This window comes from Lynx rufus, unplaced genomic scaffold (genome assembly GCF_022079265.1).
Source record: "Lynx rufus isolate CCGP_SWC_20201006 ecotype Redwood Valley unplaced genomic scaffold, mLynRuf1.p SCAF_6, whole genome shotgun sequence".
NCBI classification, from domain to species: domain Eukaryota; kingdom Metazoa; phylum Chordata; class Mammalia; order Carnivora; family Felidae; genus Lynx; species Lynx rufus.
The window spans coordinates 141,267,832-141,293,235 of record NW_025814878.1 but is presented as its reverse complement, the minus strand read 5'-3'; the positions used below and the strand labels follow the sequence as shown (position 1 = coordinate 141,293,235).

Below are 25,404 nucleotides of genomic sequence, written 5' to 3'. Positions count from 1 at the left end.
AGTCTCACGAGACCCTAACCAGGCCGTGATTACTTGGAAATGGTGGTGCTTCTTTGTTCCCAGTGGATACTGAGTTCATTCTTCTTCCATCCATCCGTGTTAGCTGTTTCCTCGTCTCCCTCTGCAGAGAAACAGAGTCCCCTTTTGTTTGTCGAGTGTCTCTTCTCCAGGGGCCAGTCTCCTGTCATTACTGGTGGTGAACGACTGTGTCCACGTGGCAGCATTCTGCTTTCTCTCTCTGCCCGGGAACCTACCAGCAGAGGTGCTTTCACATTCCGTGTGGTTTCTAGATCTGTGGTCCAGTCCTGTGCTGTTCTGCTTCAGGGACTCGTCTGTTTGTCCTGTCCTGTCCTGTGGCTGTGAACTGCTCGAGGACCTTTGTCGAGACACTTCTGTGTCCTCTGTGGCTCAGGGAAAATTGCAAGTGCTGGGTACTGGGATGGATGGATGGATGGATGGACGAATGGATGGATACGTGGATGGATGGATGGATGGATGGATGGATGGATGGATGGATGGACAAATGGATGGCTAGATGGATGGACGGATGGATGGATGGATGGTTGGATGGATGCATGAGTGGATAGATGGATGGACGAATGGATGGATGGTTGGATGAGTGGATAGATGGATGAATGGATGGATGGATGAGTGGATAGACGGATGGATGAATGTATCAATGGATTGATGAATGGATAGATGGATGGATGAATTGATGGACAGGTGGATGGATGGATGAATGGATGGATGCATGGATGAGTAGATAGATGGATCAATGAATGTATCAATGGATTGATAAATGGGTGGATGGATGGATGGATGGATGGTTGGATGGATGCATGAGTGGATACATGGATGGATGAATGGATGGATAGATGGATGAGTGGATAGATGGATGGATGAATGTATCAATGGATTGATGAATGGATAGATGGGTGGATGGATGGATGAATGGATGATAGGACAGACAATTATGCTGTGTGGAAGTACAGAGATGTAAAAGAGCGTGGTGCGTAGGAAACGTCCAGGACTGTAGACCAGCCAGGCCTGGGTGCCCTGGGGAGTGGCTGAGCATCTGCCTCAACCCGTGAAGGTTGGTGTGCGTCACGCGTCCTGAGGAAGCTGGGACGTATCTGCCGCCGGCGGGGAAGATGCTGAAGCAGTTTTATCAGCAAAGTGATGTAGATTTCGATTTTTTCAAATGTTTTATTGTGGACATTTTCAACCATATATGTAAGTAGAGAAAATAGCCTCAGTGGATGATTATGTCCCATCACCCAGCTTCAACAGCCATCATCAGTTTGCTCATCTTATGTCATCTATCAGTTCATACTTTCTTTTACTTTGGTTGCAGTATTTTATTTTTTTATTTGAACTCAAGTTAGTTAACATACAGTGTAGTCTTGGTTTCAGGAGTAGAACCCAGTGATTCATCTCTTACAATGACACCCAGTGCTCATCCTAGGAAGTGCCCTCCTTAATGCCCATCAGCCATTTAACCCATCCCCTCAACACCCCCCAGCCCTCCAGCAACCCCCAGTTTGTTCTCCGTAGTTAAGAGTCTCTTATGGTTTGCCCCTCTTTCTGTTTTTATTTTATTTTTCCTTCCCTTCCCCTATGTTTAACTGTTGTGTTTCTTAGATTCCACATATGAGTGAAATCCTGTGATATTTATCTTTCTCTGGCTGACTTATTTCACATAACATAATACCCTGTAGTTCCTGGATGGAACTTGTTGTTGCAAATGGCAGGGTTTCGTTTTTGATCGCGGAGTAGTATTCCATTGTGCATATATTTAGTTGGAGTTTTTAAAGCAAACCCTAGCGTCATGTCGTTTTACCTGAGAGAGTTGGCTTTTTCCTAAAGGAAACCCCAGTCTGATGGGGCCAAAATCAGGGAGAGCAGAGAAAAAATGATAGACTGGCAAGACCTCTTAGAGCCCGAGTTCTCAGGACTTGATGCCTTGACGGTTCCAGAGGGAAAAAAGAGGGTGTCTAAGTGATGGAGGAACCGTGACTCCAGCACATGGACGGGTGGGGGCACCAGTCCTGGGAGAGCCGCAGCGGGTCTGCGGCGACCGAGTGTCCGGAGAGGTGCCGGGGCAGCCCCCTGAGTGGAGATCAGGATCGCGGGGACATAAGCATGGAAGGAAGAGGCCGCCTTAAGGTCCAGTCTTGAAGCCAGAGAGGGTCTAGTCATCGTTCTTCACAGAAGCGTTTTCGGGCTTACTCTGTCGGCTGCCGGTCTGTTTCTGGGGTTTCCAGCCTCCCCTTCTGTCCACAGTAGAATTCAGCCTCCTGCACACAGGTTCTCGCCAGCACGGGTTTTCCCCAAAAGGCAGCGTGGTGAACAGTGTGGAAACGCTGACAGTGGTACCGTCACCTCTGCTCTGACCTCTGGGGTCTTAGGGGGAAAGTGGTAGCGGATTGACGGGATGCTCATTACTCCCTTGGATCAACATGTGGCTATTCTCATACCATGTCTGTAGCTGGACTTGTTTTGAGGGGTGTTTTCCAGGGGCCGGTAGGGCCCCAGAGCCCCACCTGAGCAAGCAGGATCTCCCCCATGGCAGCCTCACCCCCCAAAGCGGGGCTGGGTCATACTATGTTCTCCCTCCCGCACCCCAGGCTGCCAACTCTCCCTGGCCCCTCTATCCTGAGGTGATAATACCAGAAATGGCTCTTACGTTGTTCATGTACATCTAACACCCAGTCGGAGGAGTGAAGACCTAATTGTTCTGTTTTGTTTTTTTTTAACGTTTATTTTTGAGAGAGAGAGACAGAGCATGAGGGGGAGAGGGACAGACACAGAATTGGAAGCAGGCTCCAGGCTCTGAGCTGTCAGCACAGAGCCCAATGTGGGGCTCGAACTCATGAACCGTGAGATCATGACCTGAGCTGAAGTCGGACGCTCAACCGACGGAGCCACCCAGGCACCCCAAGACCTAATTAATAGTTTTTGACTCGAGTTTTAACTTACTTAAGCAAGATTTGGCAGTAGTAGGAGTAGATGTTTCTATGGCCACACAGTGTGGACCAGTGCATAATGATTCAGAATATATTTTAAATTAAAATATTTTCATTTTCTGGACCCTGATAACTAAAGTCATTATTTCTCTTTTTTTAAAAAGAAAAGAACCATAACAGTAGTAGAAACATTCCCATTACAGAGACTGCCAAATTACAACTAACCGAGCATAAACAGAGCTCTAAGAAAGTCTGTTATCCTGGGGCGCCTTGGTGGCCCAGTTAAGTGTCTGACTTCGGCTCAGGTCATGATCTCATGGTCCGTGAGTTCGAGCACTGCATCAGGTTCTGTGCTCACAGCATGTGGAGCCTGGAGCCCGCGTCGGATTCCGTGCCTCCCTCTCTCTCTGCCCCTCCCCTGCTCACTCTCTGTCTCTCTCAAAAGTAAATAAATGTAAAAAATAAAATAAAATAAAAAGTCTATTATCTAATGGGTAGAAAAATAATGCCTCCTGGATATTTTAAATCTACACAGCTGCGAGGTGGAACAGTTGTGTATTTTATGGCATGTTTCTACCACCAGTGTTTTAAATCGATCTCTTTGCTTTCATTTGTATTGTATTTGACTTAGAAAATAATAGCCCTCCCAGAGCCCAGGCTGGTGGCCGGCATGTGCTTGTGCTTCCCAATAACCGCATTACTTTGGACGGTTCGAGGGATTGTGTCCCACCTGTGGATCCGGGACGGCCAGAGCCCAGCTGGGGTGAGCGCTCAGCGGGTTGTCCCAGGCCCATGTGTCATTTCGTGCATTTAGTCCGCTTGGCCTGCTGTAAGGAAATACCACGAATGGGTGAATTAAGTGGCTTCCACATGAGACAGACATTTCTCCCGGTTCTGGAGCCCATCAAGTCCAAGGTTAAGGTGCTGAGCGATTCGGTACGTGGGGAGAGCTCTCCATTTGGCTCACAGGTGACCGCCTTTTCCCCGTGTCCCCACATGGCAGAGAGGGAGAGAGGGCTGTGTCGTGGTGTCTCTTCTTATAAGGACTTTAACGCGTGGATTCAGGGCCCCACCCTCGGGAGCTCGTTTAACCTTAACCATGTCCTCGCAGGCCCCGTTTCAAATACGGTCACACTGGGGGGCTCGGGCTTCAGCATCGGCATCTGGAGGCAACACACGTCATTCTGCAGCGGCGTTTCTGTTATGACCTCGTCTCCCTTCCTGTGTTCCCCACTAAGCTGTCCATGTTTCTAGGTTTCCTCTGGGGGCTGGAGGCAGCGGGCTGCTTTCAGATTCAAATGAAAGCTGTCCTTTCTGAGTTTTCCCTGAGCAGACTGCAGACTTTGGACGGGGAAGGGCATCGTCGCCTGGGGGTGCTTCGAAGCCGAGTCCTCCCGTGGCAGTCATTCTACTCCTCGGCGTCCCCGCTGTTCTTATTTGGGTCCAAGTGGATTCTTCCCTTTTCCTCACTTCCCGCTGGATAGGTCAGCAGGTCAAAGGGCGCTGTCCCCGTTTCACACAGATGGCAGAGGACTTGGCCAAGGTCAGCGAACTCGTCCTTAACCAAACCAGACCCAAGTTTTCAGCTCCTTGCCGACGTTTCTCCCTGTCAGATTCCTCCACCTCTTAGGGTATAAATGTAGGCACATCTTCATTCCTGCCATTGTTGGGACTTGAGAGACACAGGTTTGCTCTTGGAAACGTACCAAACAAGTGGTCGCAGGGGAGGAACCGAACGAGTCCCTCTGGACCCGACACTCGTCAGCCAGACGGTGGATCTTCTGCCTGTAACGGCTCTCGTCCCCTTTGGTTACCGCCCTCTTCTGTGAGCCAGTGCAGAGCAGGGGGGGCTGGCATTCTTCTCTGGCTCTTTGGAGCCTCGAGCCTCCAGAGCAGAAATGATCTACTCCGGCTCTTGGGTCATTTGAGAAGGAGAATGTGATATCCTGGGGGGAGGCCCAAGAGGAGATGCTTGTAGAGCTCTGTTTGGAGAGAAGGCCCAGAAAACTCCTCAGGGTGCTTCCCCCTGATTTCAACGGGTTTCCCTCTGTTGCACAAAACGAATGATTTAGTAGTGACTGGACAGCCGTTGGTTAAGCTCAGGAAGCACCGAGCGAGCGCTCCGTGTCCCCCGTCTTTTCTGCGGGAGAGCGCAGGGCCACCCCCATCTGCAGCTATCCCGTCACCCCTCTTCCCTCCAGCCTGCCCCTTCACATCATGCACATGCCTGGGCGCCTGGGTGGCTCAGTCGGTTGAGCGTCTGACTTGACGTATCAGCTCAGGGCATGATCTTGCGGTCGTGGGTGATCCCTCCTGGGACCGACAGAAGACCGGTCATTGGGAACTGACCATGGGCTCACGAAGCGTGTGATTTTGCAGGATGCATTGGTGCCTCTGACCGCACCGCAGCCGTGCGGCTCACCAATCTGGTGGAGGGCGTCTACACATTCCACTTGCAAGTGGCTGACAGCCAGGGGACCGCGGACACGGACACTGCCACCGGGGAAGTGCGGCCGGGTGTGCTCACGGGCTTCTGCCCCTGGGTTCACTGAGCTGGGCCGTCCCCTGTCGGGTAGCCAGGGCGGGACGCCCCTGCGGCCTCAGCTCCCGGCCAGAGCCACCTAGTGGCTGTCTCTGCGCTTCATTGACCCGGATGGTCTCAGCCTCCAGACTCACCGAGGGGGCTTGGATGTGGCAGCAAATCTCACTTCACTTTTGTTTTCCTGCTGGACACAGGGCCTCGGTGCTGGGAAGCGCGGAGGGAGGCAGCCCCGGTGAGGGGACGCGAGGCCCGACCTGCCTCGTGCCCTGGGCAGCGTTCCCCATCCAGGCCTGGGGCAGGGCGTGCGGTGTTATTAGCCCCAGAGGCTGTGTAGGTACTCTGATTGTCTTCCCGGAAGAAAACTGTCAACAGGGAAGACGTGCTCTCAGACAGCAACCCCTGCCCTGTCTGCAAAGATATGTCTGGGTCCTGAAACGCAAGTGAGGAAATCACCAGGGATCCTTTTAAGCTCTTCAAGCTCTCGTACAGCCCTTGCTCCCTCGATCGTCTTCCCGGCGGAGACCCTGTATGCTGTCTTTCCCAGACCCCAGGAAGAGTGGCCTGGTGAAGCTGGTCCTGCAGGTGTGCGTGGGGCAGCTGACGGGGCAGCAGAAGGACATGCTCGTGAGGCAGCTGGCGGCGGACGTTCAGGTCCAGAAGATCCAGGCCCACTCGGGTCTCAGGTGCGAGCCGCACACCAGCCCGGTGTCGTGCCGTTCATTTCCTTTGCTGCTTCTCTGTTGTTTGCACGCGCTTGTACCACATTCATACGCTCTTTTCCTCCAAGGGCAGCAGTGAGGACGACATCACTGCGGGTCCTTCCTACAAGTCTCAGTGAATGTTTGTTGACCAAGAACATTCTGAATGAAGGAGGTAGCAAACACCAGCAGGGACTGGTTGTTAGCTCTGCTATCTTCAGAGGGCATGCAAATGGCCTGGGGCTCTCACAGAGGATGTCTCATGGCCAGACTTCAGTCCTGCCCCATAGTCACAGGACTGATGAGGCTTCTCTCGGTGCGAGAGGACCACCTATTACAATACTTTTCTGTCTTCTGGGAGCCCGGGAGGCTAAACTTTGGTCCTTTGTCTCTTATAAGATTTATGTATTTAATTGAGCTTTTATTTTTGAACTTTTATCCAATCTATGAATAATAGAATAGGGAAGGAGGAGAGAGAATATGGGAATGAAAACCTACCATTCACAGTAAATCTATTTGCCAGTTATTGTCAGTCACTCTGTTTGGGTTTGTTCTCCAGATAACTAAAGTTTACTTAGAAAAATACCAAGTTAAAAAAAAAACACTTTATTTTTATTATAGAATTCTTTCAGAACAGCTCACAGATTTCCCTTACTTACAAACTATCAACCACTGAACCAAACAAATCTGGAAATCAACAAAACCAAACACTATTTCTCTGAAAGATCAACAAAATGGATAAACCTTTAGCTAGATTGGTTAAGAAAAAAGAGAGAGGACTCAGACTACTAAAATCAGGAATAAAAGGCGATATTCCTACAATCACGTAGAAATAAAAAAAGATGATACCATGAACAGTTGTGTGTCAATAGATTAGTTAACCTGGATGAAATGGACAAAATCCTAGAAAGACACGACTATAACGAAGGACTCAAGAAGAAATTAGAATTTTTAATAGACCTATAGCAAGTGAAGAGAGTAAATCAGTAATCAGTAACTTCCTATAAAGCCCAGAGTGATGGCTTCCCTGGTGAATTCTACAAACCAGTCCACGAACTCTTCCAGAAAGTAGAAGAGGAGAGAACACTTTCCAACTCATTCTATCAGACCAGTGTTTACTCTGATATCAAAACCAGATGAAGATACTACAAGAAAACTACAGATCATTGTCCCTTATGAATATAGAAGCAGAAATCCTCCACAAAGTGCTTTGAAACTACATCCAGCAATATATTAAAAGAAGTAGACACCATGGCCAAACAGGATTTATCCCAGGCATGCAGGGTGGGTCAATCAACAAATGTAATAAACCGTATTAATAAAGGACAAAAACCACATGATCATCTTAGTAGGCACAGAAAAAAGCAGTTGACGAAATCCAACAGCCTTTCATGATAAAAACTTGTAGGTTGATTTTGGGTCCCCTCAAAAGACACATTTATGTCCTATCCTCTAGGGACCTGTGAATGTGACCGTATTTGGAAATAGGGTTGTGGCAGATGGGATTAGTTGAGATGTCATATTGCTGTAGGGTGCCCTTAATCCAGTGTGACTGAGTCCTTATAAGAAGAGAGACAGAGACAGACACATGGGAAGGTCAGCATGTGATAACAGAGGCGGAGATTGGATTGATGCATCTATGAGCACGGAAAGCTGACTGCCAGCGGCACCGGGAGTGAGACAAAGGCCTGGAACATACTCTCCCCTGGAACCTTCAGAGAGAGGATGGCCCTGACTATACCTTGATTTTGAGCTTCTGGCCTCCAGAACTGCAAGAGAATAGATTTCTGTTGTTATAAGTCACCCAGTTTGTGGTACTTTTTACAGCAACCTTGAAAACTAATACAGATTTGAAGAGAAATTTCTCCAAGGAAGACATACAAATGGCTGATAAGCACATGAAATGCTCAACATCATGAACTTATCGGGAAATGTGAATGAACACCCCTTTGAGACATCACTTCACACCCACTAGGATAGCTGTAATCCAAAAGACCGACCATAACAAAGCGTTGGTGATTACGTGGAAAGAGCGGAACCCTCCGCATTGCTGATGGGAATAGAAAATGGTGCAGCCACCGTGGAAGACAGTGTAGCGGTACCTCAAAATGCTGGATGTAGTTACCATATGACCTGGCAATTCCGCTCCTGTGTGCCCAAGAGATGAGGTAAACGTATGTCCACGCAGAAACTTGCACGTGAACACGGACGGTGGCATTATTCATACAGCCAGAGCGGGTGCAACCTGAACGTCAGCAGTTGATGGATGCGTGAATTAAATGAGGTTTATCCATACGGTAGACTATCATTCGGCAGTAGGAAAGAAGTGCCGATCGATGCTACAACCTGGGTAAACATTGAACACATCCTGCAAAGTGGAAGAAGCCAGACACAAAATGCCTCGCGTGTATTTCATTTATAGCGAATGAATAGTCAAATCCAGAGAGACAGAAAGTAGATTAGTGGTTGTCAGGGGCTGGAGAGAGGAGGGAATGAAGAATGACTTCTTAGATTTTTTTTTAATGTTTATTTTTGAAAGAGAGAAAGAGTCAGAGCCCAAGCAGGGGAAGGGCAGAGAGGGAGGGAGACAAAGAATCTGAAGCAGGATCCAGGCTCCGAGCTGTCAGCACAGAGCCCGATGCAGGGCTCGAACTCACGGAGTGTGAGATCATGACCTGAGCTGAAGTCCAAAGCTCAACCGACGGAGCCACCCAGGCGCCCCAACAGTGGCTTCTTAATGGGCGCAGCCTTTCTTCTTGAGGTGACGACAGTGTTCTGGAGTCAGATGGTAGCAGGGGATAGACCAGAAGCCACGAGTGATACGCGTTAGAAGGTGACTTTCAAGGTAAGTAAATTCTACCTCCGTGAAAAGATAACGATGCCACCCTGTGCGTGGGTGAGTCTGTTTGCACCCATATGCCTGTCACATTCCTTATATAAAGGTCTGTCATCAGGTGACCCCGTGGCTGTGCCATTGAAGAGCCTTCATTTGTAAATGCAAACAGGTCAGTTCCTCAGCCCACAAGACGCGCCCCCACGCCCCTGCCAGACGACGCAGCCGTGACAGTGCCCCTTCTCACAGGTCACGTGGCCGGCGTGGACATATCCCGTCGGTCTGCCTGACCGCATGGCTGTCCTCTCTCCTTGTCTCCTCGGCAGCACTGCAACTGTGTTTTCTGTACAGACCGGGCCGCCGTCCGTGGTTCTCGAGGCTGCCGACGTGGTGCGGGGTCTGCATAGACAGCTCCCCGAGGAGAAGGAGGATTTCTTGCTTTTCACAGTCTTGAGGGTTGACACAGCAGGTGCATTTTCCAGAGTCCCCGTGATGCAAATACTTGTCCGTTCAGAACTGTGCGGTGCTGGGCGAGACATGCGGTCAGATAAATGCAGCGAGAATCTCCCAGAAACATGAACAACTGCCCGTTGAGGTTAAAGCAACAGATTTCTTGGAGGAGAAGCAAGATCTGTTTCCGGCGTGACAGGACAGCGGTAAGGTCCCATAGTCTCTTTGGGCTGTGTGGGAACAAAGTCCAAAACTTATCTTCCTAATTAGAAATTAAATATTAAACCTAATTCCTCCAAGAATATCCCTACAGGATGACGACTCTGGGGAGTATTCTAAAAGAATGACACTGGCCAGGCGTGGCTAAGTTTTGCTGGCACCGAAAGCGGTGTGGCGTGCGAGCATTTGCTCGTGGGCGTCCGGAGACTTGTTTTGCACGTATCTCTCCAGGGCGTTTCCTCCAGCACATCTGCCAACTGCCCTCTGTCTCTGAGGAGCAAGGGCTCACGGGTCAGTCGTTAAAACTATACTCTAGACAATGGTCTTTGTCAGAAATGTCGTACTTAAGCCGTCAGAACAGTGTTAAGGACAGAGAAGCATTATGGGCCGGAAAAGCTGCGTTCACATGGTTTTTTACCTTGGACATCGGGGTGGGGTGACGATGGTGTCCCATACGCCCCTGGAAGTGGGGGCACACGCTACGTGCCTTCCATTGTACCTCCTTGTCACAGTCCCTGGCTTCTGCCCCGTCCCAGCACCAGCCTGAATCACGGGTGTGGGTGCAAACGTGCTCTCTGCTCACGTTCTCTGTTACCTTAGGAGGAACATGACTCCCTCACGATGTGGGACGTGACCCGTCCTCTAGCAGGTGCCGAGGACTGTGAGCATTCCAAGGGACATAATGATGTCGCGTCATAACACTTAGCTTGTGTCAGAGACGTGTCTGTGCGCGGTTGATGTCCTCAGTGCTGACATGCACTGACTTAATTTTTTTAATAATCCCTTTTTTCTAACTATGAAAGGAATATCTATCTGTTGTAGGAAATTTAGAATATCCAGAAAGGCACACACAAAAAAAATTAAAACAATCCTCTAGATTCTAGAGCCTAGAATCCCCTCTCTCCAAACTTAACTTTTGTTAATATTTCCGTCCAGTTCTTCCATCTCCAGAAACCTGTGACACAATGAGGATAATTGGATAGATATTTTTAATCTGCTTTTAAACCTCAAACCCTACAATGACCATTTTCTCAGATTTTTTATGATTCTCCCTCAGTAGGATATTTATGGCTGCATGGTCCTTGATCCTGGATGTGGTCAACCTGTCCTGTGCTCATGGACTTTAAGGTTGACTTTAAATAATGCTGTAATCATAGGTAAATTGTTGTGCACATCTCAGTTGTCTTCACTGGATGGATTCTTAGAATTTATCTTGCTTAGGCCAGAGGGTACTACGTCCCTGCTACATTTTTAAGGCTTTTGTTTCCTGGTACAGATTGGTGTTTTCTTTCCTTTCGTTTGCTTCCTGATGGGAGAGACTCCCTGGCACCCCCACGGTACTGTAAGAGGCTCTCAAGTCAGCAAGATGCGTCCCTGCAGGGCCTGTGCTAGTGAAAGTCCACAGGAGGCGGGAGCCGGGACCCCCTGCCCACCCTGGTAGCCTCAGCCAACAACCCCTCTTTGCAGACTGCCTTCTGGAGCCCTCCGGCCACGGCCACTGCGACCCCGTCACAAAGCTCTGTGTGTGCTCTCCACTGTGGGTGGAGAACCTGATGGAATGTTACCTCCAGGACAGGGAGAGCAACTGTGGTGAGTTCTGTGGGCGCAGCTGCGGGTGAAGGGCACCGGGTCAGGCCGTTCGAGAATACCAGAAATGTGTGCCCCGCTTTGCGGCTGTAGAATTCACCCTTTTCTCACCTGAAGGCCGAGGAGTAGTGAGTTAAGATCCTCCCCATCTCCCACCAGAGCAGGTGTGCTTAGGCGTTTCCGGAAGACTTCCGATGGGGAAAGTCACTTTGGCAGAGCTGATTTCACAAACGACCCCAGCTCGGCTGAGACACTTGCTTTGGGCCACACGGGCCATTTTCAGGTCACGCCCGCCATGGCTTGGGCTCCGCTGGCGTTCTGGTGAAGTATCTCCGAAGGACAGAATCTGGCCTTCTCTTCCTGGATGTCTGGCTGGGCAGGCACCCAAAATTGGAGCCACCTTCTTAGCTGGCCAGCCTGGTGCCCTCAGGTCTCCTCTGGGGAGGAAACTATGTTAATGGCAGTCGATTTCTCAGGGTAGTTCCGTTGCCTTGGAGATCCAGATGAACATATTTGGCAGAAAAATTTGAAAATAGTCAGCCCTTGGATCATTATTCCAAGGAGCAGGTATAACACTTAGTGGAATTAAGCCTGTGTCTTTGGCCCCTTGGTTTCTCTGCTCCTGAATTGCCATGGCCGAGCTTTTTACACTGGCATTTGCAAGGATGTGGAAGGAATAGAGATCAGGTAGTTTCTGAGTTGCTGCCTGGCTCTCTGAAAAGTGTCTGCGTGTCACAGGCAGCCCCACAGATATGTTATTTGCTTTATGAAAACCAAGTCAGACCTACTTTGGGGGGAGGGTTGTGTTTCTTGTGCCTATGGCGTGACTATTTTGACATGCCGTGCCTAGGTGTCTGTGGCACTACTTTTTTTTTTTTAATTTTTTTAATGTTTATTTTTGAGAGGGAGAGAGAGACAGAACACGAGCAGGAGAGGGGCAGAGAGGGAGACACAGAATCTGAGCAGGCTCCAGGCTCTGAGCTGTCAGCACAGAGCCTGACGCGGGGCTTGAACTCACGAACCATGAGATCATGACCTGGGCTGAAGTCGGACGCTTAACCGACTGAGCCACCCAGACGCCCCATGCGGCATTACTTGCCGGGGTCCAGCCCCAGCAGGTCCAGGGGTTCCCGAAGGATGAACGGCGTCACAGAAAATAACAAATGGACACAGACAACAGCAGTGGGTTAGACTGGCCGCTTTATTGTGCCAAACGTGGCATTATGTTTGCTAGCAATTTCCTTGTAGCTGCGTCATCTATGTTTCTCGGCATTACCTAATTCTAAAAACATTCCTTTGTGTAATCACCCATTAAGGAACAATATCTGTATTTTCTTGTAACGTTCCCTTGTGCCCTTTTGCTTATTGATTAATTTCTTCATATTATTTTCATTATGTATCTACATTTGTCTATAAAGCATTTGCTTTGCTATTTTCATGAAAGGTCATCTCTCAACACTGCAAGTGGAACGTTTACAGGGATATGACTTCTTAATTGTTCCTTTGAACCATTTGCACTACAAGGAACAAAGGTATTCGCTTTGGTCTGGGGTGCCGGGAGGGAGCCAAGAGGGCCCTGGGAACCCACGCCTCATGTGCTCATGAGGGACAATGTATGCCTAGGAACTAATGAACCATTCTGTACCTTAACCCACCAGGTCCAGTTATCATCTGGAACGCCTCCTGGGGGCCAAGCGGGCCTAGGGGTTGGAGTAACTTGTATCCATAGATACGTTCCTTTGTTGCCAGAGTGGGGATTTTGAACCCATTTGTCCCCTCCTTGGCTGGGAAATATATGGGCCCATCCTTCCTTTAGGTAGAGAAGTCTTTATAGGGGGTGGCCAGGGCTGGATGTGGGGCCGCTCAATTTCCCCGCGGACAGTTTTTTTCCCCAATGGTTCTTTTCCTGGGGGGCCTGGTGTGGGCAATTCCCCAACTGACAATTACCCAGGTACTTTCATTGGTAGGGGGGCTGCCCTGACCAACGCTAAGGTCAAATCACATAAAAGCGGGAGCACGAGAAGCTTCACTTATCCGTCCACTGCCCGGGCCCTGCCATCAGGCTGGTTGGATAGCTTGGCTTCCGGCAATTACTTCTTAATTCATTTGTTTTTTCAGATAATTCTGACCTTAAGTCAGCATGAAATATGCTCCATGAGGTCCCCGAAGTGATTGGACAAAAGTAGGGTGCTTTCATGTTATTCTTGATTTGTATTTGACCTTGCTCATGCTCTGCGACTGGCTCCATGAGGCGTGATCACAGGCCACAGATGGCCCGTGCCTGTAAGAACTCAGAAACGTTCTTTGTGAATCACTGAGAGAACGTTGTTCTGAGAGTCGTACGTAACCACGGCCACTCTGGGTTTCTTGTTTTTCAGAGTGTAGTCTCCGTAACCTCCGTGGTTCTCACCCTTCTGACACTAACAGGGGGCTTGTCCTGGCTTTGTATCTTCTGCTGCAAGAGGTACCTGGGCTGCTTGTCTGTGTATTTCCCTGAAATCAAGACACCTCATCAAACGGGACTTGATAGCTGGAGTCGCTTTTGCTGGGCTTTGTTAAGCTGCTGAACCATACGATAGCCGCATTTTTTATGGGACAAACTAGACTTTAAAAGGCCTTTATAGGAGTGCCCGACCGGCTCAGTTGGTGGAATGTGCAACTCTTGAGCTCAGGGTCGTGAGTTCAAGCCCCACATTGGGTGTGGAGACTACTTAGAAAAAATCCTTTATGAGGCGCTGCCCGGCACAAGGCGTATGTGCCCAGATAAATGGAATAATGGCAGAGGCAGCTTCTCATTTCCTAGAAGGCTCAGCAATTCTGTATCCAATCTCATGTTGCTTGGTGTCGTCTCACATTGTGTGCATTCTAACACTCCCGGAGCAGCCTGACTGATCAGCCAGCCCTCAGGAGAGTTAGGAGTTCTAGAACACTCAAGCAAATTTAGATTTTGATTCTTTTGTGTGAAGCGACAGTAGAATCTATCTGAGTTCTATTTAATGAATGCCAAACTTTCATCAAGGCGATGTGATCACTAAAGAGAAGCTTTACTTCAGGTTTTTCTTTCTTTTTCCACGGAGCTGAGCACTGAGAAGGCGGTGAGCTGCCTCATTGACTGAATCTTCCAGAACTCTGTGCCCAGCCCTGTGTGAGGGGATCTGTAGAGACAGTGATTAACCAAGTCCTTAGAAGACAGTGTGGGATGACCCAACTTCCTATACGAAACACTAAATGCTCTCCAAGGGAGATATGATTTAAAAAAATGTGTATCATAAATGATAGTTACTTTTTGAAACCACTTCCATTATCTTGGTTTTATTTGTGATTACTTTCCCAAAGGTGAGGCTGGTGAAGGGGGGTGGGGTGGGTACAGATATTCAGAGGCCTCAATCCCATAGTAAAACTTCTCTGAAAGTTTTAAAAAATACAAATTCTGCAGTTTTGTGACATATCAAGCAGATACGGTCATGATAAAGTGGTTGACTGTGACCATTTATTAAGTATCTGCCATTGTGATGAGTGGCTCTGAGTGCTTTACATACATTTCCCAATCCTCCCACCAACCGTATAAAAAGGGACTGTTTTTACTCCCATTTTACAGGTGGGAACATGGAGTCAGGACGCAATCAAATAATTATCTCAGAGTTGCCCAGCTAGCAAGCACTAAATCAAGGATTAGAGGCCCAAGGTCTTGGTCACCAACCAATCAGAAAGCTGATTCAGTGCCATGAAACTGTTCTCAGCACACCTTCCCATGGCTTTGAAGTGTACTTTCAAAGAACCCCTGCAGCTTAGGATGACGCACACCCAGTGGTTTTCATGCCGTGTGAAAAAATGAAAAACCGGGTTATTGCTAATTAGTTTTGGGGGATCTGTTATATTTCTGGGTTTTTTGTTTGTTTGCTTTTCGTTTTGTTTTCTGGTTGCTAGTTTATGTTGCCTTTTCGTTCTACATTTTGGACATTCCAGGCTAGTATAGGTTCAGGGGGAAACATGTGCACCTAGGCTTTTCTTTCTTTCTTTTGCTTGCTTGCTTTCTTTCTTTCTTTCTTTCTTTCTTCTTCCTTCCTTCCTTCCTTCTTTCCTTTCTTTCTTTTTCTCTTTCTTTTTCTCTTTCTTTTCTTTTTTCTTTCTTTTTCTCTTTCTTTCTCTCTTTCTCTTTTTCTTTCTTTCTTTCTTTTCTTTCTTCTTTTTCTCTTTCTTTCTTTTCTTTCTTTTTTCTTTCTTTCTCTTTCTTTCCTTTCTTTTTTTTTTTTTAAGTTTATTTATTCTGAGAGAGAGTAGGGAGGGCAGAGAGAGAGGGAAAGGGAGAGTCTCAAGTAGGCTCCGAACTGTCAGCCTAATCTTGGAGGCTTGAACTCAGGAACCCCTTGAGATCATGACCTGAACCCAGATCAAGAGTCGGACGCTTAATTGACTGAGCCACCCAGACGCCCCTCCAGGTTTTTCTGAGTAAAGAATTACGAAGAAAAGCTTGTTGTGCAAACACACAGGTGCTGAGGATTCCTACCAGGGGCCTGGCCTGAGGCTCAGCCGGGAGCCTGCAGTCACGCGGGTGCTGGTGGCTGTCCTGCTCCTACGTTTCCCCAACATGCACGGCGCACTTGAGTCTGCTGAACCCAGACCTGGCCACGTGTGCACATCGTTCGTGCAAGTGTGGACTCTTCATTCCTCCACGTGTTTGAGTTCCTGGTTCCCAGTTCCCTGAGAATCTGACCTGAGCTTTTCCCTCTTCCTTGCAGACGAGAGAGGACCGAAATAAGGAAGAACACCAGGTGTGCCACCCTGGATAACATGGATGACCAGGACAGAACGGAGCTGAGGCCCAAATACGGTAAGGCGGGCTCCAGGAGGCTTACCTGGCACCGTGAAATCATCGGATCCGGACGTTTGCCTGAGAGTTACCTTGGGGAAGGGGGGAGCAGCAGGCTGGGGCCTTCCCTACTTGGGAAGCAAGGCTGAGTCGGGGCTTCGCCCACGCCAATCCCGAGGGTCTGTGACCGGGAGGCGTATTGTGTTCTGAGTTGCACGAAAGTGTGGTGAAGCGCTCTGAGGCCTTAACCGGTGAGGGACGTGAAGTGCCTGGTACCAGCTGGGCTCCCGCCCGGGGACCGCAGGCAGAGACCGCTCCTGAAACACACGTCCCGACAGGTTTTTCCTCCTCGTGCTGGGGGCGTGGGGCACGGCATTGCCCGCCAACTCGTCTCCCACACGCTGTGCCTGCCCGTCTGCTCCCCGAGAAACACAGCAGAATAACACGTGGGCTTCAGCGTCAGGCATTTCTGTTAGCGGTTAGCCAGATACGGACGAACACGAAGCTTTCCCAGAAAGTGGACTTTCTTCACAAAGTGAACAGACCCCTGTGCTTAGAACTGCCTCACCCCAGTTAGCTTTCTGATTCCCCTGCATTAACTCCTAGAGACTCAGTAACCCTTCTCTGGCCCCCCGAGGCTGCTTAGCACGGATTTTGTCATAACTACATTCCTACAGAGGGACATAATCACTTTCAAAGTCGCGAGGTGCAAAACACCCATGATGAATTTTGAGTGTTTACCCTGCGGCCCAGCAGGTGGGGGAACAAAGCCCGGTGCCTGTCTTTACAGGCGCTGACAGCCCAGAGAGGGTGACCGTGTTGGAACAAGACCTACCGAAGCACGGACGATGCCCCGGAAAGACTGATGGCCTACAGATTGTGGTTAGCGACTTCGGCGGGGCAGGCTTCACCGGCAGTGTAGACGATCGCACACGCCGTACGTGTGTGTGCTCACCATTCACATCACGTCATTTATTAGAAGGCAGATTTGTACCTAAGAGCACAGAGTGCTTTCCACTTGGATTATCTCAACCACCCTGCTTCTGACGTGCACCTGTCCTTCTGACATCCCCATTTCTATTCAGAGAACCCCCATGCTTGTTATTACCAGGCTCTGAGCCCCAGTTGCTGGTGCTTGGTCAGGAGTGCCTTGTTCCCGTGCCACCCACCCTCTTGCCTAGTCTCTCGTCCCTCCGCCCACAGCGTCGTTACCGCCCTGCAGACCCTTCTAGCCTCCCCTCTGGACTAAGAGCACGAACGGTAATCATGAATTTCCTCTGTACTGCACCCTGTTCAGGCACATCACCCATTTAATTTCTCCCATTTAATATCACAATAGCTCTGTGGTGGATGTACTATGATTATCCCCACTTCACAGAAGACGAAACTGAGACACAGAAAAATTTAGCCACCTGCCCGAGTAACAGAGCTGGCAAGTGCCCATGGTGGGTTGGGCCAGGCCGTCTGCTTCTCCCAGTATTTCTGGGGCCTGTCTGCACACCCCATGCCTCCCTTGTCCTCCTGTCCGAAGCCCCTATTCCCCTCATTGCATCCTCTGTGAAATATCACCAAAGCAACACCAGTGCATGCTTACCTCTTACTGCTTCGTGTAAGATGTATTTTTAAAACTTCCTTACCTGTTTTGAACCATCTTCTCATGAGTCTTTGTCTTAAACCCTTATCTAGACACTGTAAACTCTCTGAGAGCAGGGATCAGATCTTATAGCAGTTCTGTTTCTTATTTTGATCCCAGCAGTCACATATTCTACCAAAAATATTCGATTGAACCAAAGAGCAACATCATGAGAGTTTTCATTGAGTGCTTACCAAATACTAAATACTGGGCAGCAACTTTACCCGCACTGTTTCATTAATCCTCACTATAAACCTGTGGAGCAGGGGTGCCTGGGTGGCTCAGTCGGTTGAGCATCCGACTTCGGCTCAGGTCATGATCTCGAGGTTCGTGAGTTTGAGCCCCACGTCGGGTTCTCTGCTGCCAGCCCAGAGCCTGGAGCCTGTTTCGGATTATGTGTCTCCCTCTCTCTCTCTGCCCCTCCCTCGCTCATGCCCTGTCTCTCTCTGTCTCAAAAGTAAATAAACATTAAAAAAAAAAAAACCCGTGGAGTAGATGCTTTGTGGTCTCCCAGTTTTTAATGGAGAAGGAGACTGAAAGCCCAGAGAGGTTAGGCATCTTGTCCAGCATCACGAAGCTGTAAGTGTCACAGCTTGGGCTCAAGCTCAGGTGTGACACAGCCCACGTCGATGCTCACTAGGAACCCCAACTCGTGCTGTGTTGTGAGTGACGCTCTGAAGGTGCAGAGAGCACAGCTGGGTACGTGGGACCTACAGCCGGAATGACAGCTGAGAATGGAAAGGCCGTTTCCCCCAAGATGCGTCTTCAAACACCGAAGCACAGAGCACAACTCCAGCCTGATGGTGTCCGAGTCTGAGTTTGACAGTGATCGGGACACAGTCTTCAGCTGAGAACGGATGGAGAGAGGGGATCCAAAAGGTTCTATGAATGGTTCCGTCAGAAACGGGGCTTCCTTCAGCTATGGCTCCGAGGACAGATGACGGAGCGGTTGTAAACCCGAAGGCCCCGCACAGGAACACTGTAATCCAGGACCAGTCAGTGGGAGTTCAAACACAGAACTAACTCTTGTTACAATTGTGCATCAGTGTCCTTTCACACTGGGCTGGATGTGTGCCCCTAAATTTAAAAGATTGGTTTTCTTGGGGTGTTTGAGACATGAAACAAAACAGAAACATTGCTCTTTTAACAAAGATGCTTGTTAATAGGGATAAAGGTTGGGTAAGATACTAGGTATATACTTAAAAGAGTTTGTGTTTTGTAGCTGGCACAGTATTTATATTACCCATGTTAAAGATTAACACCTGTTTCTATCTGCAGACCCTTAGGTAAAGTTAAACACGGATTAAAGAGGGCTGATTTCTCTTAGGAGCTGCGATGGCCTTTCAGGACAACGTTCGGAATATGCTTTCTCTGGTAGGACCCATACAGTCAGATGGCTGTCTATATTAAAGTGGTTCCTCTGAGATGTGGGTTGTCTTCTATGTAGCCATCTTTCTGTGTTCTCTGTGGACAGCAGGTCCTAGAAATCTGTGAGCTAAGTAAGAATCGTTATTATGAGGTCCAGAGGAGATAGAGGGGAGTGGGGAGAAATGACCAGTAGGTTGAAAGTTGAAGGTAGCATGTTAACATTCCTGGCCTTTTCTTTCTCTTAGAAAAACAACACTGAAGCCTCTCTTAGCCCCAGTTTCCATTAAACATGATAAAAGTGTTGATTAACTCATGGAACATTTGTTGAGTGTGTACATAGCCCATGCATTTGGAGGGCCATAGATAGTGATAATGACTCAGCAACTTTGTATATATTCCCAAACTCTGAAATACAGTCAGTCTTAAACAGGATGGTATGGCTATGATAACTGGCCCCTACAGATACTTTCCATAATAACGGATTGATACAGACATTCGCTTCATATGTTTAAAAAATGTATTTATGTCTACAAAGTATATTTAGAAAAAGTGGTTTACTTTTTCTACCAAATAAATCTTTTAAAATATATGGGGAAAAAAAAAAACCTCAAGCCATCCCCAACTGCAGAGCACCCCAGGGCAGTGAACTAGAGTGAACTGTAGCCTGAGAAGCTGGTTGGCTCGTGCTTGTTCTTCATCCATAGTCTTGGGGCTGGTGCCCTTGGCATTCGTTGGGAAGATTAGAAGAGAGGTGAGATCCATCACAGCACAGAGCACCAATGTCATGGCCTTGGGTGTGAATGCACGCACCTAAATAATATCCTGATGTACAAGTTTCTGTAAAACTACGATTAAACCACCAGGTTTAAACCATCAGGGTGGCAACAAGTGAGAAAAGGCCCCATGGGTCTTTGAAAGAAATTTAAGCTTTGAAGATGCTTTTGTTTTCTCTTGTAATAGTCATCCTCATGAGATCATCTTGTTTTTAATTACTGTATTTTATGGGGAATGGCACAACTAAAAAGTTTAAGACTATAATTTTATTTGAAAAAATAATTTCTTTGCCTTATGCTTCCACTCTCTGTGTTACTAGCCACACCCTGTGATGTCGGAAGGGAGCTGTGATGTTTTTTACACCGACCTTTATCTTCGTTAATGTGTGCCATAACCTCGTGAACAGAGTTGCATAATTTTGTGCACGACCAGAAATTTCTGGCACTGGGGAATGAAGCAGGGGTGAAAAAGGAAGCGCACATGTGCTAAACGCACACATTTGTGTGCATAATGCGTGTGTTGTGTACTCCCAACCGGTCCTGACTGGTAGTCCACCTTGGAAGGACCACAGCCCCAAAGTGGTAGATCCGGGAACTGAATGCGAAAATTTTAAGCTGTAAAGCCCATCTTTCCTCCCACCTCCCTCACTACCCAAAGACCTCCCACCCTCAACTGTTAGGAGGGCAACTTTTCGGTGGCCTTTTCGGACCATCTGTTCCTGGGATGCAAAGGAATTCCTTCGGGTGGTGAGGACACAAGACAGAAGCCTCCTTCGTCTCTCGCCTTGGGTCGGTCACACCTGCCCCACGGCTCTGGGTTTCAAAGTTGCTTCCGCCGCCCCTGGTCTGTGCCTGACCTCCTCTGCCTCCCTTCCACCACGGGGGACCCTGACGGCAGGTGCATCGGAGGCCCGGCAGGGCGGCGTTCGGGGCGCGGGAGCCCTGCGCGTCCTCAGTGGAGGGAACGCTCCCCGGCAGCCGCGATGGAGAAGCCGGCCAGCGAGACCCTCGCCGCTGGCTTCCAGTCCGTGGAGGAGGACGTGAGCTCCGCGTTACGGGGCCAGTGGTGTCTGTGACCGAAGAAGGCGGAGAGCGGTGTCCGGAGCCCGCCCCAACTTCACACACCCACTTCCAAGCCCTTCGCGGAACAATGCGCGCAGCCGCAGACACCGCCCGCGGGAGGAACTGCGCAAGCTCAGCTCTGCCCCCGCCCCCGCTGTGAGTTTCCCCGGGGCACCCTGAGGGGGGGGGGCTGGTCCCTCGTGAGCCTGCAGAGAGCTCCCTGCCGGTTCTCGGGGCGCTGGAGGGCCCGTCCCGCAGGGGGCCCTCTCCTCCTGCGCGAGGCCCCCGCCTCTGCCCCGACGTTAACGGCCGAGCGCTCCCTGCCGGAGGAGGCCTGCAGCTGGCGAAGGTGTGCGGACCGAAGCCTTAGTCCCCAACCCGGTTTCTCCCCACCGCGGAACCCGCGTGTTTTCTGTGTACCTCGACTGTGTACCTCCCGCGTGGTCGCGTTCCCAGCCGTGAACTCTGGAACGGTGGCGTGTCACCTGTCGGTTCCCTAAAGCCTCACAGCCGTGCCTGCCTGTTACATGGGCTGCTTATGAGCGAAGCCAGCCACTGGGTTGGGGTAGAAGTCTTGGCATCAAAGCTTCGTTGACTTAAATGGTACGTGAGGTATAGCGGACTCATAATAACTGCAAACACGTAGTACAACTTGGTAAGTGTTGGTGTGTGTACAACCGGGAAGACGTCACCACGGTTGAGATGAAATTTTCTCTGACTCTTGGTAACGTCTCCCTCCCCAGGCAAGCCGATCCACTGTCACTACAGATTAGCTGGAATATCCGAGAGTTTCATATAAATGGGATCGTATAATATACATCCACTTTTGGAGCTTTTTATCCGTCACGTTTCCTCCTTTCCAAGCCATTTAAATGAATCCATTAGCAACTTGGACCAGGAAAATACTTGCTGAAGTAAAGAGCCCTGTAACGGGGATGGGACTACTGTGGTTACCTAAACTAGGTTCAGGGCTCCAAGGTTGCCCTCGGTCCTGCGAGAGCTCTGTATTCATTCACTGAGAGACCCAAACTGCCCTTTGCGTCAAATCTTTATAATCTCAACAGTGATGACTTTCCACTATTGCAAATACATTGAAAACAAAATAAAAAAACCTCTAAGTCTGAGCTCACCTGAAACTTAGCATAAACTCTTACTTTCAAGCTTCCCCAAAGCAGAAGTGTTTTCCTTTTGATCTTGGGGGAAAGTGAAACGTTTCCTGGCATCTAGAGAGAGAGCTGTAGTCCAGAGACTTCCCTGAAAAACTGGTCATTCCAAAGGGTCGCAGGCAGGGCCTAGCAGTGCTCCATTTCTTTCTCTGGTGCCCAGTCACAAGGTGTCCCCAGTTTGTGAAGATTCAGCGAGTTCACTTACATACGCTTTTCTTTGCATGCACGTTACACTTGAATGAAAATTTAACAAGAAACCTGGCCAAGTGACTGTACTTTCAAAGCCAGCTAAGTATAAAGAGATAGTAGGAGGGATTTCCTTGGTGGGGGTGAAACAGCTCCGTATCTTGATCGTGGCAGTGACTGCACAAACCTACCTGCTGATGTGCTTAAGTTGGATCACACACATCTAAACATACATGAAAACTGGGCAAACTGGCAGAAGGACTGACTTAATAGTATACTAATTTTTTTTTTTTGGGACAGAGAGAGACAGAGCATGAACGGGGGAGGGGCAGAGAGAGAGGGAGACACAGAATCGGAAACAGGCTCCAGGCTCTGAGCCATCAGCCCAGAGCCTGACGCGGGGCTCGAACTCATGGACCGCGAGATCGCGACCTGGCTGAAGTCGGACGCTTAACCGACTGCGCCACCCAGGCGCCCCTAGTATGATACTAATTAATGTCAGTTTCCTGCTATTGGTTCTGTAAGCAGTAGCCTCTGGGGGAAAATGGGTGCAAGTTACAGAGGAATCTGTTCTTTTTGCAGCCTCTTGTGAATTTGTAATTATTTCAGAATAAAGGGTGGAAAGATGTTGAGAGGAAACAGATTCATGATTAACAGGGAAATGCTAAAAGCTTTTCCGTTAATGTCAGGAACAGGTTAAACAAAAATGCAAAGCCAGCTTGTCTCCAGCTAAACAGAGTCTCCCTTTTTGATACGAGTTTAGTAAATGGACAAATTTCCTGTATTTGAAGCCTACTTAGTATTATCACCTCTGTCCTGAAGGTGATGAGCCCAGAGTTGAAGTCCTGAGTCTTTAGCACAACAGAGAGAAAGGTCAGTCTTCCCTAATCTGACCAAGTACCTGCAAAAACATCCGTGTCCTCGGACACTGGGACAGAGGACTGTCTGTGGCCTAACCTGTGGCGATACCATTCTCGTTAGCTGATAAAAATAGATAAGTAAACTTGCAGACTGCTGATTTCCAAACCCATTTCCATTCATTTATAAATAACATGTGCAAATAGAATATGTTGGTTAGCTTTTCCATGCTCTCAGAATAAGTAGGACCTGCTGTTTTTCCAGAGAGTTTCCCAGACCTCATAAATGAAGACCACACTAATTTGCTGTTTAATTTGTTGCAGGCTAAATTAGAAACAAAGCTGTAGCAGGTGAACATTTACTGAGAGAATGGAAGAAAAGGTAGGAAGATGGAAAATAATGCTTCTAAGTACTGGCCTAGGCCGAGCACGTAAAAACCCCACAAATTAAGAGGTAAGTGGAGAGTTTTCTGCTGGTAATGAAGTAATTTTAAAAATCAAAATGAAGAACAGCTTCAGTGGAAAACTATGCATTGTCTATACACAGCGAAGGGTTATTTCCTGGGTTATCTGGTTCTCACACTCATTGTCCTGGAGGCATTTTCTGACTTTAACATCGTAGAGAAGAAAGATGCCAAATGCAAATGCAAATTCTGTCGGTCCTAGAATTTGACTGATTTCCCTCCTACACAGTGTGTTTCCACTTTCTCATCCATTCCAGTGTTGTGCATCCATTCAAGTTTGGGGAGCTTTTGGCTTCTCCTTTCCACTGGTTATAATACCCTTACCAGGTTCCTCATTAATGAGTTAAATACAATACTATAATATGTTCATTTTTTTTAAGTTTATTTACTTATTTTGAGAGAGAGCAGAGGAGGGCAAAGAGAGAGAGAATCCCCAGCAGGCTCCGTGCTGTCAGCACAGAGCCCAGTGTGGGGCCCTAACCCACAAACTGAGCCAAAATCAGGAGTCCAACGCTTAACCGACTGAGCCACCCAGGCGCCCTGCCCCCCATGTTCATTTTCTTTAAAAATCAAAGAAGGTGATGGGGCGCCTGGGTGGCTCAGTTGGTTAAGCATCCGACTTCGGCTCAGGTCATGATCTCATGGTCTGTGAGATCAAGCCCCGCGTCAGGTTCTGCGCTGACAGCTCAGAGCCTGGAGCCTGCTTTGGGTCCTGTGTCTCCCTCTCTCTTTGTTCCTCCCCTGCTCATGCTCTGTCTCTCTCTCAAAAATAAATAAGCATTAAAAAAATCAAATCAGGTGAAAAGAAATGCATGAGATCAATGGAATGACAAAGAGAGGTATCCAGTGGCACTGCTCTTTCTTCTAATGAAAAATCTACCTTTGTTCAATGTCACATTCGGCAAGGTCACATGAAATTTCTTAAAATATAAGCGAACAGTGGGTGAAAATATACATTGTTAAAATAATTAACAGTGATTATATCTGAAGAGCAGAGTTTCAGGGAATTTCTTCCCCATACCTTTCAGTATCGGAAAAACCCAAACTTGGGAAAAAGTACATAATGGATTAACAGGAAGAGCAGAAGAGTGAGGCTGGCAAATGTGGAAAGCTGGAGAATATGCTGTTACGTGGCCACACTTACAAACCAGGTATGTTTTCCGTTCAGTTTGGCAAACATCTAATGAGGCCAGATCACAGGACAGAGGCTGGGATACAAAATGTCACCTGCAGGCTCCTGGCCCGAGGCATTCACAGACTACAGGTCTCCAGGGAGGGAGCTCTATTTACCCATGCAGGAGGGGAAAAATAACTTTCCATCTACACTTCTGTGTTCTTGGCTGAGCCCCCTGCCCTGAAATCTACAGGAACAAGGGAGAAGCACACAGAAGTTGATGAACAGGCATGCCTCATGCAAACATGGGAGACACGGGGGAGAGTGAGGAACAGAGAGGTGGCTCAACCCTTTGGCTTACAGAGCACCTTCAACAAAGAACGATCAGTGTGCAGAGAATTGGCAGGACAGAGGGAAGCAGTCGTAGGCTTTCAAGGCCAGTTGGGAGATAAAGGCCAGTTGGGGAAATCTGTTATATAGATTCCTTTGGTGCCCTCTCCAGGCTGACCGGGTCTTGAGTCGTCTCCAGAGACCAACCTCAGTCCTTCCTAGAGGATGGGGCACCTTTGAAAACTTAGGTCCGGCTTTTAAGAAAATAGGGGGAAGACAGAGAGCTTTTCTGGCATCTGCTTCTCCAGGGCATCTTCAGCTCACAATAATCTTTATGCCAAAGCAT

The 25,404-nt window shown here is 48.6% G+C and overlaps 1 protein-coding gene across 1 annotated transcript in view; it reads left to right on the top strand.

The window, feature by feature from the left end:
- Nucleotides 1-18,732, top strand: part of KIAA0319 (KIAA0319 ortholog) — a 74,269-nt gene extending 55,537 nt beyond the window's left edge. Inside the window, 10 exon segments of the mRNA XM_047103064.1 lie at nucleotides 3,598-3,682; nucleotides 3,684-3,733; nucleotides 5,346-5,483; nucleotides 6,053-6,191; nucleotides 9,366-9,508; nucleotides 11,176-11,298; nucleotides 11,413-11,423; nucleotides 13,674-13,759; nucleotides 16,035-16,129; nucleotides 18,504-18,732. Of these exon segments, the coding sequence (XP_046959020.1) occupies nucleotides 3,598-3,682; nucleotides 3,684-3,733; nucleotides 5,346-5,483; nucleotides 6,053-6,191; nucleotides 9,366-9,508; nucleotides 11,176-11,298; nucleotides 11,413-11,423; nucleotides 13,674-13,759; nucleotides 16,035-16,129; nucleotides 18,504-18,679 (1,046 nt within the window). The 3' untranslated portion in view covers nucleotides 18,680-18,732.
- The last annotated feature ends 6,672 nt before the right edge of the window (nucleotides 18,733-25,404 follow it).